This window comes from Lissotriton vulgaris, chromosome 7 (assembly GCF_964263255.1).
Source record: "Lissotriton vulgaris chromosome 7, aLisVul1.2, whole genome shotgun sequence".
NCBI lineage: Eukaryota > Metazoa > Chordata > Amphibia > Caudata > Salamandridae > Lissotriton > Lissotriton vulgaris.
This window is the reverse complement of record NC_141695.1, coordinates 315,645,372-315,660,678: the sequence shown is the minus strand read 5'-3', so window position 1 is coordinate 315,660,678 and position 15,307 is coordinate 315,645,372. Positions and strand designations below refer to the sequence as shown.

At 50.8% G+C, this 15,307-nt stretch overlaps 1 protein-coding gene across 1 annotated transcript in view; it reads right to left on the bottom strand.

Annotated features, from left to right (window-relative positions):
• BCL2L12 (BCL2 like 12) overlaps positions 1–15,307 on the bottom strand; it is a 132,457-nt gene that overhangs the window by 15,972 nt on the left and 101,178 nt on the right. The window contains exons 7-8 of the mRNA XM_086930135.1: positions 13,468–13,574; positions 12,475–12,741 (exon numbers count right to left, since the gene is read on the bottom strand). Of these exons, the coding sequence (XP_086786261.1) occupies positions 12,475–12,741; positions 13,468–13,574 (374 nt within the window). The remainder of the gene's footprint in view (positions 1–12,474; positions 12,742–13,467; positions 13,575–15,307) is intronic.

Sequence of the window (15,307 nt, the reverse complement as noted above, 5' to 3'; positions counted from 1 at the left end):
TGGCTGGAGGCTAATAACTGCAAGCCTTTAAGCATTACATCTAACACTGTCCTAATTATATTAGCCTGAAAGCTTGAGGTCACCATTCAAAAAAAGTAAATGGACAGTATATCTAATCAATATATTCAGAAGGAGGTGTTGTTCCGCTTAGATCTGAAACTCACCATTGAAGAGGTGACGGAGCCAATTAATAGGAGCCCTTGCCAAAAGGCCCTGGACCTGATGGAAGGCCGATGGATTTGTATAAAGCCTCATGTGAATTTTTGGGCCTGTCTCCTATGTAATTGCTTCAACAAGGTCTGCAAGGTGGGACTCCCACAATCATGCACATTGTTGTTATTGTGCCGATCTTCAAGAAGGGCAACCCTCTATTACGGGAGTGCTACCGCCCATATCCTTGCTAGATTTCACGGTGAAATTGGCCGAGAGGACTGTCCTGGGGAGTCTCCTAACTTTGGCTAAGGGGAAGTAGCAGGCTATGGGAGGTGCCGTGTGGATTCCCGAGAGGGGCTAGGCACGCTGGAGAAAAGTTTAAACTTAGACTTATAGTCTCAAATTACACTATTGCTAAGCAGGCTAGTGTTTGCCTGGCCTTCCTGGATCTATCCTGCACCTTCGATAGCATAGTTAGGCTAAACTCTGGGAGATCTTTGTTGACTTAGGTGTTGAGAACGATTTGGTTCAGTTTTTGTGAGCCCTTTATTATGATCTGTCAGCTCTGTCAGGTACAGCCCCTCCGGTGAACGGAAAGACTGCTTTGAGCTAGGGTGAGGGGTGCACCGGGCTGTGTGCTAGCCCTCCTAGTCTTCCTTTTGAATAGAAACGGCCTAGCTACGTCTCAGGCGCAAACTCAATCAGTAGGCAAAAGGTGAGCGTACTGATGTTTTACTTTTGAGAACGACTAAAGGCCTAAATGCCCTACTTCAAGACTTTTATGGGGTCATTAGGCCTGGTTACTAACCAAGCAAAAACCTATATAATGGTGTGCAAGTGAAGACAGTATAAGATGCAGGTATATTTTTAAAAGCCCAACCGGTGCCGCAGACCCAGGATTTTTCCTACTTGGGGGTAGTCAGGGACGTTAAGGGCAATTGGGGACCCTGCATTGCTAGTATGCCTTGGAAACTTAATCTTGGTGGACATTTTTTTTAATTTGGCCAAGCGCAGAGGGAAAGAAAACTCTTTGGGAGATCTACAAGAGAAAGTGCCTCCCAGTCCTTACATATGGCTCGGGTATCTAGGGTTACTCTAATATAAGCTCCCTTCAGGGCTAGCAAAAAAGGGTGCTTAGGCAAATTCTGGGTGTTCCCCCCCCACCCCCCGCTTGCCTTACTTGTATCACACAGCAGGAGCTGGGGATGGAATATGAGGAGGATATTATCAAGTCGGCCATGCTGCTTCTGTGACGTTCAATTTAGGCGAATCCGCATGCCTAACTCAATAGGGAGATTATTGAGGATCGCCTTTCGTGTGAAAGCATTGAAAATCACTTGGTTCAGCTATCTTAGGGCTAAACTGATGATGCTTGGAAGGCCGACCCTTTTACTAACCCAAGCTCTATAACTAAAACTGACCGGACCTGGGTTAAATTCGCTTTTAAGTCTAGGATGAAAGTCAGTTGGGAGGAATTAGAATTAAGAACATCAACTGTCAGGGAGTATTTGGAATTGTATAGCTCATTAACCCTGGAACCATATTTGGTATGGATTGATGGGTTCTGGGATAGACTACCATTAAACAGGTTTAGGCGAGGATTTGTGGAGGTGGCACCTTGGGTTTTTACTTGGTCAATTTGATGTATCTTTAAAGTTTCAATTTGTCCCTGTGACGAATCCTCCCCACAAGCCTGTCGCATTTTACCTTCTTCTGCCAATTTTACCCAGATTTACCAAAAGGTTTTAAATTCCTAATCATTAAGTTACAGGGTATCAGAATTCCAGACTAGCTTTGGTCTATCTGCAGCAATTAAATTCCCTATCCAACTGCATCAACATTGTTCCATTCCGTTCTCAATAGAAGGAAATCATTACTATTTTAACAGGATGGAACTATTCAAAGGGGTCAATACTCGCAGTTTGGGAAATAAATGATTTGTGGGTGCTGTTAATTTCTAATGAATTGTGACTGGGTTGAGTATGAGGCTTCACTTATGGGCAGCTTATTATAACTTTTCTGTTATTTGATTTTAAGAACCGCTCCTGTAACTAGTGCCTAGGCTAGAGGGGCAGGAATTGATATGTCTGCCTTATTGGTGGTGTTTGATTAATGTGAATTTATATCGTCAGCTATGACCATTATATACGCGGGTTTGTCCTTTCTTTTTATGACATGGATTCATACCTGTTTTGTCTTTGATTTTATGTGCTTTTATGGCTACATTTTGGATCTGAAATAAAGTGATGTGATTGATTGGCTGGGCTGTCTTATGTGCTTGTGCTGCACACTCGCCAGATCGTTCCTTTCTCCCAACTGCCTCATGCCACATCTTTGCATTGAATTGATGTACTGATGATCTGTACTCTCTGTGCATCAGGTCTTGCTTATATGTGCTGGATGTCTCTCATAATGCCCACTTCTAGAGCCTCTATTGCCCATCTCTGCTCCGTCTTTTTTTGCACGCTATATTTCTCACCTGACTATGCTGTCCACCTCCCTTGCCAGTGGCGATGTGCTTCAGCTGTACAATCTTCTTGCCTGCCAGAGATTGCAAATGCTACTTACCAGTATGCATCTGTTCTTGGCATGTAGGGCTGCTGACATTCATATCTGTGCATAGATCGCCACCTAGTGTTGGGTCCGGATGATTGCACATTGTTGTCCTGGAAGAGTCTTCGAAGTATCACAAGATAGGTGGCTCCTCCCCTGGACTACAGTGCGCATGGGCATCGCCTCCATCCCCAGATTGTTTTTAGCCATTGGCAGAGATGGAGTGAAGTATGTGAGTGATGACCATGCTATGAGCATATATATATATGAATACTGCAGCTGCTACAGGCGCCGGGGAGGAGGGTGGGCGATATGAATGTCAGCAGCCCTACATGCCAAGAACAGATGCATACTGGTAAGTAGCATTTGCAGTTCGAGGCATGTGGGCTGCTGAATTCATATCTGTGCATAGAATACATAGCAGTCCCTCCATTATCGGCGGCCGCCCGTGCCAGCAGCAGCGGTCTGAAAAAGTGTTTTTAGAACAGCCTGACCAACAGCTGCCTGCTGTTTGGAATGCACGTCTACACAGTAGTGCTTAGTGAAAGTATGTGTGGTAGACCATGTGGCTGCTCTACAGATATCTTCTAAGGGAATGTTACCTAGGAAAGCCATAGAGGCCCCCAACTTTCTGGTGGAGTGGGCCCTCGGTGGGATAGTGAGGGTGCGCTTAGCTTTAGCGTAACAGATCTGAATGCACTTTACTATCCACCTAGCAATCCCTGCTTTTGAGATAGCGTTTCCCTTGTGGTGTGTGGCAAAAGCAACAAAAAGCTGCTTGGTTTTGCGAAAATCTTTTGTCCTGTCTACATAATACATCAAGGCCCTCTTAACATCAAGGGTGTGGAGCATGCGCTCCGCCAGCGTCTCTGGGTTTTGGAAAAACACCGGCAATTCAATTGTCTGGTTTAAGTGGAATTGGGATACCACTTTGGGTAGGAATTTAGGGTTAGTGCGGAGCACCACCCTGTTAGCATGTACCTGGAAGTAAGGTTCTTGGATGGTGAGCGCCTGCAGCTCGCTAACCCTCCGTAGCGATGTAATTGCTACTAAGAACGCAACCTTCCAAGTCAGAAACTGAAGCTCACAAGAGTGCAGTGGCTCAAAGGGAGGACCCATCAGCCTCGTAAGAACCACATTGAGGTTCCATTCCGGAGCTGGTGGGGTCCTTGGTGGAATGACCCTTTTGAGTCCTTCCAGAAAGGCCTTGATAGCAGGGACCTTAAAGAGTGACAGGTGCTGCCTATTCTGGAGGTATGCTGCCATAGCAGACAGGTGAATGCGGATGGAAGAGTATGCCAGATTGCATTGGTACAGGTGGAACAGGTAACAAATGATGTTTTGAATGGAAGCATCTAGCGGGTCAATATCGTGGTTAACACAGTAGATGACAAACCTCTTCCATTTAGCCGCATAACAAGCTCTAGTAGTGGGCTTCCTTGCCTCCCGAATGATGTTCATGCAATCGGGAGGTAGATTAAGGTAGCCAAACTCTAGGACTTCAGGAGCCAGATCGCCAGGTTGAGCTGTTGCGGATCTGGGTGCTGAATGTCGCCATGGCTCTGCGTCAGAAGGCTGGGTGTGAGATGTAGCCTCTGATGCGGTACCACGGACAGTTCTAGAAACGTGGTGTACCATGGTTGGCGAGCCCACGTTGGAGCAACCAGGATGAGAGTCATCGAGTGCTGCCTGAGCTTGCGTGCCACCAGCGGTATCAGAGGTGCTGGGGGAAAAGCGTACGCAAATTTGCCTGACCAGTTCATCCACATCGCATTGCCCTGTGATTGGGGGTGTGGGAACCTGGCGGCGAAGCTTTGGCATTTTGCGTTCTCCTTTGTGGCGAACAGGTCTATCTCTGGATGACCCCACCTTTGGAAGTACGGTTGGAGTACTGATGGATGTATCTCCCACTCGTGCATCTGATGGCTGTGCCTGCTGAGCAGATCCGCCATCTGATTGTCCTTGCCCGGGAGATGCTCTGCCATGAGGAAGATGTTCCTCTGAATGGCCCACTTCCACATGCTCTGAGCCAGATGAGACAGCTGTGGAGAGTGCGTGCCTCCCTGCTTCTGGATGTAGTACATGGCTGTCATGTTGTCCGTCCGGATCAACACGACTTTGTTGCACAGATGTACTTTGAACGCCTTCAAGGCCATGAAGATTGCCATCAGTTCCAACACATTGATGTGCAACCTCCTTTGCTGTAGTGTCCATAGTCCCTGCACAGTGTAATGGAGTACATGCGCTCCCCATCCCTGGAGAGAGGCGTCCGTCGTCAGGATAATCTGTGGGACAGGCTCCTGGAATGGTCGGCCCTTGCAAAGGTTGTGTGGATTCCACCAATGCAGAGAGTTGTATGCCCGACCGCTCACCAACACTAGGTCTGTCAGTTGCCCATGAGCCTGAGTCCACTGACGTGCAAGGCACTCCTGAAGCGGACGCATATGTAGTCTCGCGTGCGGGACAATGGAGATGCAGGAGGCCATCATGCCTATCAACTTCATGAACACTTTCGCTGGAAGCGAGTGTTGGGGTCTGAATCGTTGGATCAGCGCCTGGATACTGGCAATTCTCACTGAATTTGGCTGCGCTGTGGCTGCCAGAGTGTCGATTGTCGCACCCAGGTACTGTCGCACGTGGGCGGGCTGGAGATGGGACTTCGGGTAGGTCAGAGAGAATCCCAGATCATGCAGGAGATGGATGGTGCGTGACACGTGGTCGACGCACTGCCGTTCTGTCCTTGCTTGAATGAGCCAGTCGTCCAAGTAGGGAAAGACGTGGACGTGCTGGCGACGGAGATGCGCTGCCACAGTCGCTAGGCACTTGGTAAACACTCTCGGTGCCGTGGTGACCCCGAACGGCAGAACCTTGAACTGGTAATGCTGGTCTAAGATCGTGAATCTGAGATACTTCCTGTGGGAAGGATGCAGGGGGATATGAAAATAGGCATCTTTCAGATCCAGCGTAGCCAGGAAGTCCCCCTGTTGAAGCAGGGGAAGCACCTGCTGCAACGTGAGCATATGGAAGTGCTCCGAGAGGATGTACCAGTTCAGGGGCCTGAGGTCCAGGATCGGCCTGAGGGATCCGTCCTTCTTGGGAATCAGAAAATACAGGGAGTAAACCCCTGTTCCCCGCTCTTGCAATGGAACAAGCTCTATAGCCCCTTTTTGCAGCATGACGAGAACTTCTTGCTGCAACAAGGTCAAGTGCTCGCCTGACATAGGACGGCTTCTTGGGGGTATGTCCGGTGGAATGGACGTAAGCTCTAGACAGTACCCGTACTGGATAATAGACCTCACCCACCTGTCCGTGGTGATGGACTTCCACGCCGGCAGGAACTGCTGGAGTCTCCCACCCAACCGGTGTTGCATGGTCGGGGGGCAGTGACAAGACGTCACTGTTTGTTGGTGGTGGTGGACCTGGAGCTATTGTTTCCACGTCCCCTGCCCTTGACATTATTGCCTCTGTAACCACCTCGACCCTTGTTGTTATACGAGGCTTGGGTGTTACTCTTGTAATATTGGGTTGACTGGGACGCCTGTCCCCTTGAGGTGCCTCTGGAGTTTGAGCGGCGAAAGGAACCACTCCGAAACTGCTGACTTTGTAAAGCCCCCATAGACTTGGCAGTTTCCGTATCTTTTTTTATTTTCTCCAGTGTGGCATCCACCTCAGGGCCAAACAGGTGGTCAGGATTCACTGTTTGATTGAGGATCGTAGTTTGGATGTCGGGTTTGAACCCCGAAATTCTAAGCCAGGCATGGCGTTGAAGCAGCACACTGGTATTGATAGCCCTGGAGGCTGTGTCTGCCACATCCAGTGCACATTTGATGGATGCATTCGTAATGAGTTTACCCTCTTGAATGAGCATCTCTCCCGCCTCCTTGTATTGGTCAGGCAAGTGTTGCAGTATGGCCTCTAATGTGTCATAATGGGCCCTATCATAACGTGCAAGTAATGCTTGGGTGTTAGATATTCTCCAGATATTAGCTGCCTGTGCAGCAATTCGTTTGCCTGAGGCCTCAAAGATCTTGGATTCTTTGTCTGGGGGAGGAGCGTCACCAGTAGTTTGAGAGTTCGCCCTCTTCCGAGCGTTGGAAACAACCAAGGAGTCCAATGGCAAGTGTCCCTTGATATATGTAGGATCCGTGGGCGCTGCCTTATATTTCCTGTCGATGCGAGGGTTGACCACACGCGCTCGGGTGGGCTCCTTGAAAACCTCCGTTGCATGTTTAAGCACCCCCTTAAGCATCGGTAGTGTTTTGACAGACTTTTCGGCTACCGAGAAGGTGTCGAACAAGAAGTCCACATCCACGGGGTCCGAGTGCAGCTCGACGTCGTGGTTAGCAGCAGCTCTCTCTATCAGAGCATTGAAGGCCGCCGAGTCCTCAGTCGGGGACGTCTTGGCCGCGAAAAGTTGAGTGTCCTGACCCGACTGCGGGTCCTCCGTGTCGCCTCCGGCGGACCACGGTACGTGCTCCTCCTCCGGATCCGAGTACGCCGGATAGTTGTACTCGTCACCTTCCTCGTCCGCATCGGCTGCGGCGGAATGCGTCGGCGAGTGTCCTAGGGTTTGCGGGGACACAGGTTCCACCAAAGCCGAAGAGTCCTCGGAGTCCCTTTTGTTTTTGAGAGGGATCTTAAAGGGTTCCAACGTCGGCTCCGTCGTGACCTTCCGTTTAAGGAGCGACAGTTTTCCGGTGTTGGCGTCGATGATTACCGCACGACGTTCCTCTTCCGCAAGCGGCTGGAGACGAAGCTTCGACACCGCCAAGGCAGCCTTCGGCGTTAATGCCTCCCCCGAGGGTCCGCCCTGTTTCGGCGCGAAGGCCTTCGGCGCCGACTTGGGCGGTAGGGTGAAACGGATAGGCGTTTGCTCCCTCGCAGGCTTAGGCGTCAGCTTAGGCGCACTGGTGTCCTGAGCGGGAACCACACTGGCCTTTCGGATCCGCTGCAAGGATTCCGCAACCTTCTTTGTCCAGGCCGGAGAGGGCTAGGCCGGTTCGAGCGACCCCTCATCCTCGAGAGCCTGTTCGCCGGCAGGCACCTTCTTCGGGGCCAACGCCCCATGCCTATGCGCGTCGTCGCCCTGATGCTTCTTCGAAGCAGTCTTCGGGTCCGCGACCCCTTTCGGCGCCGACGCAGCAGCGTCGGAGGACTTCGCCTTCGGCGCCGACCCCGAGGGCTTCGGGTCGGCCATTTTGGCGTTGCTCTTCAATTCGGCCATTTTGGTTTTCTTGGAAGTTGACACCTCCAGAACCTTCTTCACCTGCGCCACTTTCGGTTTCGCATCCGAGGATGCGTGACCGGTTGGCTTCACTTTCGTTTTCTTCGACGTAAGTGATGGGTCATAAATGTCCGTGACCGGGCCCGGAGGCGGGGACGTAGGACTCATAGTTAGATCTTGGGTAAGGCCCGAAGGCGATCCCTCGACCCGGGTCGTATGAAGGGGAACAACCCCTGAGTCAGGTTGGGGATGCTCTTCCTCCGAGCTATCTCCCATCGTGGTAAAAGCCTGATCGTCGTCCCCTACCTCGTCGGTGACTTCGTCAAAGTTTTCCTCACCCGCGTCGTAGGTCTCTCCCTTGGATGCGGGATTAGAGTCCGAACCTTGCACGTCGTCTTCTCCCTCGACATATTCTTGGAAAATGTCGTCTGGCGGGGGCGCCGTGGCCGATAACCTAGCCTGGAGCCTATTGGCCCGACGAATCTTTAAAGTCTTTTTACTCCTGAATTTCGAACACGCCATGCAGGTGTCCTCGCGGTGATCCGGCGACAAGCAGGTATTGCACACCGGGTGCACGTCGAGGTGCGAGTATTTAGAGTGACACAACGGGCACTTCTTAAACGGAGTTCGCTCCATAGCAAGAGTGTAGTATAGGCCCGACCGCGCCGAAAGCACGTGGAAGGGCAGCAAGAGATCGGAGCTGAGAGTCAGAAAGAAACCCGTACGCAACTATACCGACGCCCAGCCTAAAGACCTTTTGGTCTCGAGTAGAAGTTGAACAACTATCGGTTCCGACAGAGGGAACCGAAACACATCCGAACCCAATGGCGGAAAAAAACAATCTGGGGATGGAGGCGATGCCCATGCGCACTGTAGTCCAGGGGAGGAGCCACCTATCTCGTGATACTTCGAAGACTCTTCCAGGACAACAATGTGCAATCATCCGGACCCAACACTAGGTGGCGATCTATGCACAGATATGAATTCAGCAGCCCACATGCCTCGAACGTTCTGTTCTTTTGTGTCCCTTCAAGGCACTGAATGTTTTCCTTGCGTTTGCTTCCTGTATAACCCATTTCCACTACTTTTACTGCCAATCTACATTGCCTGTGCTGCTCTCCATCCTGCCTGTGATGTCCTTTACTGGTGCTGGATGTCTCAAGGATTTGTGAACCATCTCTCCTGTACTGAATGCTTACCTTCCCTGTAGGTATTTTCCACCTCTGCTACATCTGAAGCCTGTATCCTCCAACTGTACTTGATACCTTATGACTGACAATGCAAGTAGTCTTTAAAGTTCTGGTGCTGCCCATTTTCCGCCTCCACTGTCAGTCTATGTTTCCTATGCTACCTATGTACCATAGGAGTGTTGCTTGCTTCTCCCTTACACACTAAGCTGAATACCTACCGGACCTCCTATGCCCCTCTGCTTGTGCCCTGGAATTTCTTTGTTGCCTTTATCCTCTCCCGGTGTTGCTCATCACCTGTCTATTTGCTACATGCCTTTCCTCCCTATGCTGGATGTCCCCCTGCCAGCGTTTGTCATCAACACAGCAATTGCTTCTGCCTCTGCTACTTGTCTCATCTGGTAACCTTTACCTTTACTGTCTCCCTCTTGTCAGAATCCTCACTCTCTGCTGCTAGTCTTCCCAGCTTCTGCTGCCACTCACCCCAGCTTCTGCTGCCCGTCACCCCAGCTTCTGCTGCCCGTCACCCCAGCGTCTGCTGCCCGTCACCCCAGCGTCTGCTGCCCGTCACCCCAGCGTCTGCTGCCCGTCACCCCAGCGTCTGCTGCCCGTCACCCCAGCGTCTGCTGACACTCTCCCCAGTCTCTGCTGCCTGCATTAAAAATCTCTGCCTGAGGCCACGCTCCCCAGTTTCTGAGGCTACTCTCCCCAGTTTCTGCGGCCACTCTCCCCAGTTTCTGCGGCCACTCTCCGTAGCTTTTCAATCAATCAATCAATCACTGCATTTCTAAAGCGCACTACATACCCATGAGTGTTCCAGGTCTTGGCTGCGAGGTAGGAGAAGGATCTGCCGCCGGTGGTGGTTTTCCGGATACGAGGGACTGTGGCGAGGGAGCGGTGGCTGAGCGGAGGCTTCGGGTGGGGGTGTGGAAGCGGAGTCGGTTGTTGAGGTAAGTAGGTCGGGTGTTGTGTAGTGCTTTGTGTGCATGGATGAGGAGTTTGAAGGTGATCCTCTTGTTGACGGGGGGCCAGTGCAGACCTCTCAGGTGGGGTGTGATGTGGCTGCGGCGGGGGACGTCAAGGATCAGTTGAGCCGAGGCGTTCTGGATTCGTTGTAGTCGTCTCAAGAGCTTGTTTGTTGTTCCTGAGTTGAGGGAGTTCCGGTAGTCGAGTCTGCTGGTGATGAGGGCCTGGGTAAATGTTTTTCTTGTGTCGAGAGGGATCCATTTGAAGATCCTGCCGAGCATTCGGAGAGTGTTGAAGCAGGACGCGGAGACGGCGTTGACTTGCCTGGTCATGGAGAGGGTGGAGTCGAGGATGACACCCAGGTTGCGTGCGTGGTTCGTGGGTTCTGGGGCTGTGCCTAGCGATATGGGCCACCAAGAGTCGTCCCAGGCTAATGGGGTGGGTCCGAGAATGAGGACCTCCGTCTTGTCTGAGTTCAGCTTCAGTCTTCTGTCCTTCATCCAGTCGGCTACGGCCTCCATTCCTCTGTGGAGGTTGGCTTTGGCGGTGTGGGGGTCTTCGGTGAGGGATATGATCAGCTGGGTGTCGTCGGCGTAGGAGATGATGCTGAGGTTATGTTGTCGTGAGACGTAGGCGAGAGGTGCCATGTAGATATTGAACAGCATCGGGCTGAGGGAGGATCCCTGTGGGACGCCGCAGATGATCTCAGTGGTTTTTGAGCGGAAGGGTGGGAGGCGGACGCTCTGGGTTCTGCCAGAGAGGAAGGATGTGGTCCAGGCAAGGGCCTTCTCTTGAATACCGGCGTCATGGAGGCGTGCTGATAGGGTGCGGTGGCATCGTGTGTCGAAAAAAAGCTGCTGGTAGGTCCAGGAGGATGAGGGCGGCTGTTTCTCCTTTGTCCATCAGGGTCCTGATGTCGTCAGTGGCGTCGATGAGGGCGGTCTCTATGCTGTGGTTGCTGCGAAAACCGGATTGGGAAGGGTCCAGGATGTTGTTGTCTTCGAGGTAGCGGGTTAGCTGTTTGTTGACAATCTTCTCAGTCACTTTTGCCGGGAATGGGAGCAGGGAGATGGGCTGAGGTTCTTGAGGTCCTTGGGCTTCTACAGAAAGGCGTTGATCTCAGCGTGCTTCCAGCTTTCCGGGAAGGTGGCTGTCTCAAAGGACCAGTTGATTGTTTTCCAGAGGTGGGGCGTGATGGTTGTGCTGGCTTTGTTGAAGACGTGGTGAGGGCAGGGGTCCGATGGGGATCCGGAGTGGATGGAGTTCATGGCTTTGATGGTGTCTTCGTCGCTGACGCTGGACCAGGCGGTCAGGCGACTAGTGCGGGTGGTAGTCGCAGGGGTGGTGGACTCGGTGGTCGGTGCGGGGGGGTCGGCGTGGAAGCTGTTGTGGCTGTCGGTGATCTTGTGGTGAAAGAAGGTGGCCACGGAGTCGCACAGGTCTTGTGATGGTGGGATGTCGTTGGTGTTGGAGCTGGGTTTGGAGAGCTCTTTCACGATGCTGAAGAGCTCTTTGGTGTGGTGTGCGTTGTTGTCCAGGCGATCCTTGAAGGAGGTCCTCTTGGCGGTCCTGATGAGTTGGTGGTGTCTGCGGGTGGTGCTCTTGAGGGCTGTGTGGCTGTCTGGTGTTCGGCTGTGGAGCCATTTCTTCTCCAGCTTCCGACAGGTGTGCTTAGAGATCCGGAGGTCTTCGGTGAACCAGGCGGCTTTCTTGTTGGTGTGGTTGGTTGTGGAGGTCTTGAGAGGGGCGAGGGTGTTGGAGCAGTCGTTGATCCACTGTGTGAGGTTGGTCGCGGCGGTGTCTGGGTCGGTGGGGTCGGTGGGTGGTCTCAGCGGCCACTCTCCCCAGTTTCTGTGGCCACTCTCCCCAGTTTCTGCTGCCTGCAGTACCAATCTCTGCCTGCTGCCACTCTCCCCAGTTTCTGCGCCACTCTCCCCAGTTTCTCCTGCCTGCATTACAAGTCTCCTCTGCCTGCGGCCACTCTCCACAGTTTCTGCGGCCACTCTCCACAGTTTCTGCGGCCTGCATTACAAGTCTCTGCTGCCTGCATTACCAATCTCTGCCTTCTGCCACTCTCCACAAATTCTGCTGCCACTCTCAACAGTTTCTGCTGCCAGCATCACCAGTCTCGGCTGCCCGCATCACCAGTCTCGGCTGCCCGCATCACCAGTCTCGGCTGCCCGCATCACCAGTCTCGGCTGCCCGCATCACCAGTCTCGGCTGCCACTCTCCGCAGTTTCTGCCACCCCTATCACTAGTCTCAGCTGCCCATCTCATGTGTCTCAATTACCCAGCTCACCTGTCTCTTGCACCCGTCTCTCCTCTCCAGCTATTCTGCACTTCTAACATTACTTACACTATTCAGTTCCGCTGTTTATGATGAAGACTTACCCAGCCTCCTTGCTGCTGCAACCACGGTACGAACATATCCATGTACTGCATGCTGTACCCCATTAGAGTCTGCACGGGGTAGCTGTTGATTCCAGCAACCTTCCTGGTCAGCTCCATTGTCAGGGCAATCTTGGTGAGCTCGGGGCTAATGTTAGGCTCTTGCTGCACAGGTACCTCGGCCTGGCTGGTGAAGACCTCAGCCAGCCGCGAGAAGCTGCGGTACGACATGCGACTAAGGGCACCTCGAAGCATTGGGTCCTCTTCAATCTGAGGAGCAACAAAAATGAGTCAGTGTGCAGCACAAAGCAGGACCAACAGCAACGATGAAGGGACTGAATAAACCGAAGTAGAGCCATGCATGTGACAGCGCCTGGGAGAACCAGAGTACGGTGGCACCACTGTAGGGACTGAAAGGACGTAGGCCAGATTAGCCGTATCTATTCCCAGTGACTAAGAAAAGAAGGGCAGAGGAGCCCAGCAACGCCATTGCATGGACTGAAAACACAAGAGACTTAAAAACAAAATCAACACAGGGCAGCCCTAATTCCAGAAACTGAGGTGCCGCAACACCAGTCCTTAGCCTGAGAAAACAGGTAGAGTAGTGCCATCCAAAAGACAAGAGAGCCTGGGGCAGATCATCACTCTCCAAGAGACATCAAGAACCAGGGCAGTGGGAAGCACCACCCCAGGGACTGAAGGAAATGAAGAAAACAGCATTATTCCATAAATGGAGCGGTACCAGCCCAGGATCTAGCATGAGATCACAGACTGGGGAAATCAGGGCAGAGCAGCACCATGATAGAGACTGAGGGGACTGGGAGCAAAGTCTTGCCACATCCGGGACTTAGAAAACCAAGGGTAGAGTGACGCCGTTCCATAGTTCGGAGACAACCGGAAGTAGAGCAACACTGTCCTAGAGACAGGGATAAAGAGGAACACAGAGACACGTGAACTGTTTTACTCAGATGGGGCGACAACAAGCAAGGGCCTTACCTGTTTGTTAATAACCTCTGCCTGCTCTTGTAGAAGGGCCACCAGCTGCTGCACCACTTTCTCTTTGTCACGTTCTGGGACGGTTTGCTGGTTGTTGTTGTTGTTTTCTATTAAGTGAGTGTGGAAATGGAAAGCACTTCATTAATCAACACAAAGTCCAAGACGAATTTGACATACAACGAGGAACCCCATAATAAGGAAAGTAACATCCTTCTCCAATATCACATCTTTTACAGATGTGCATGTTTTTAAATTAAATAGCAGTGATTATGTTTAAAGGTAAGGAAGTAGGCCACACACTGTCAACTTGGACGGGTGTGAGGGAGAGTAAGGATCAGATGAAAAAAGAAAAAAGAAAAAGAGGGGCAAAGCAATCATGCTCAATAGGATAATTATCCACATCTTTCTCTGGTTGCCAGCCACACATACCTGTTGGCTCTCAATACTCCTGGTAGGGGAGGTGAATATGTTGGAATTTCCAAGCGAAAACACATTTTCCGGAGGACATGATTTCAGCACCATTGAGTTAGGCATCGAAAAACTATTTTTAAAAGTCCAACTTTGAACATTTCAAGGAAACTCAGAGCTATTCTGTTCTAGACACACATATACTTTAGCACCTTGGCCCCAAACGCATTATCTGTCGAGTCACCCTGAATCCTCTGGTAAAATCTTTTGGCTTAAATTCATATTGTATGTAGAGGATGCACAAATCATTTTTCAATTTTCATAAACTTTAAACCACTAAGATAGCTTCAAAAACTTCATTTCAGCAGTAGCACGATGGACAAGTCTTAACTGGTTAAAATTGAATGGAGACAAAACCGACGTGTTGATCTTCGGCAAACATTCTTAGACTTTGACCCCTGAGTGGTGGCAGAAGACAAAATCAGCCCCAAATTTAAGTGTGATTTTTGATAACACTCTGTTCCTCTCCACTAAGATAAATAGTGTTGCTGCTTTGGGTTTCGACATCCATACAACGTGCTATAAAATAAGTTCCTCTACTGCTGCCCACCTTGATCCCCAATAGGATGGATTTTTGGGAATTCCCTGTAAATGGGACCCCGGTTACACATTCTGAAGCGTCTGAAGATAGTTCAGAATGGAGCAGCTAGACTAATTCTTTACATCCCTAAACCATGTTCTGTTACACATCTTTGTTCCCTGCACAGATTACCGGTCTGCAAGCGTGCAAGTTCAATTTGTGTATGTGGTTCACCCAAAGCACTTCATAACATGGGACCAGTACACTTTGGGCATACATTGCCATTCTACTCACCAGCCTGCTAGTTAAGTTCAGCTTCACGTTACTACCTGGTTATCCCTCAAATCAACTGGTTGCAGGACTATTGCTCCATAATCCTCTCACCCTGGGCATCAGGAAGTTGCTGATACTACAGCAAAAAAAAGTTCAAAACTCAACTGTTGGTTGTTTACAAAACTAGTTTTATCAATTTTTATTCGTCTTCATTCATTCTTTTTCAAAACATATCCATGTTGTATTCACATGTGTATTCTTTCAAATTGAGGTTTTCGGTTTTCCCATTTTATCATTTCCAAAGCATTTCGGTGCCATTTTGCACCTTCATCAGGGAAATCTGCAAAGTTATAAAACAAAAAACTTGCTTCAACCTGTCCTATTAATATCAACAAACAATAATGACTCGACTTAATATTAACCCCTTGCATGCTGATGACGGAGCGGTTCCGTCATCAGCTACGGGTGAGCTGTGCTGATGACGGAACCGTTCCGTCATGACTCCGCCCGCGCAAGGCGGAGTCAGCATGGGCGGGGAATTCCCGCCGCACGCAAGGGGTTAACGCTACAACAATAGAT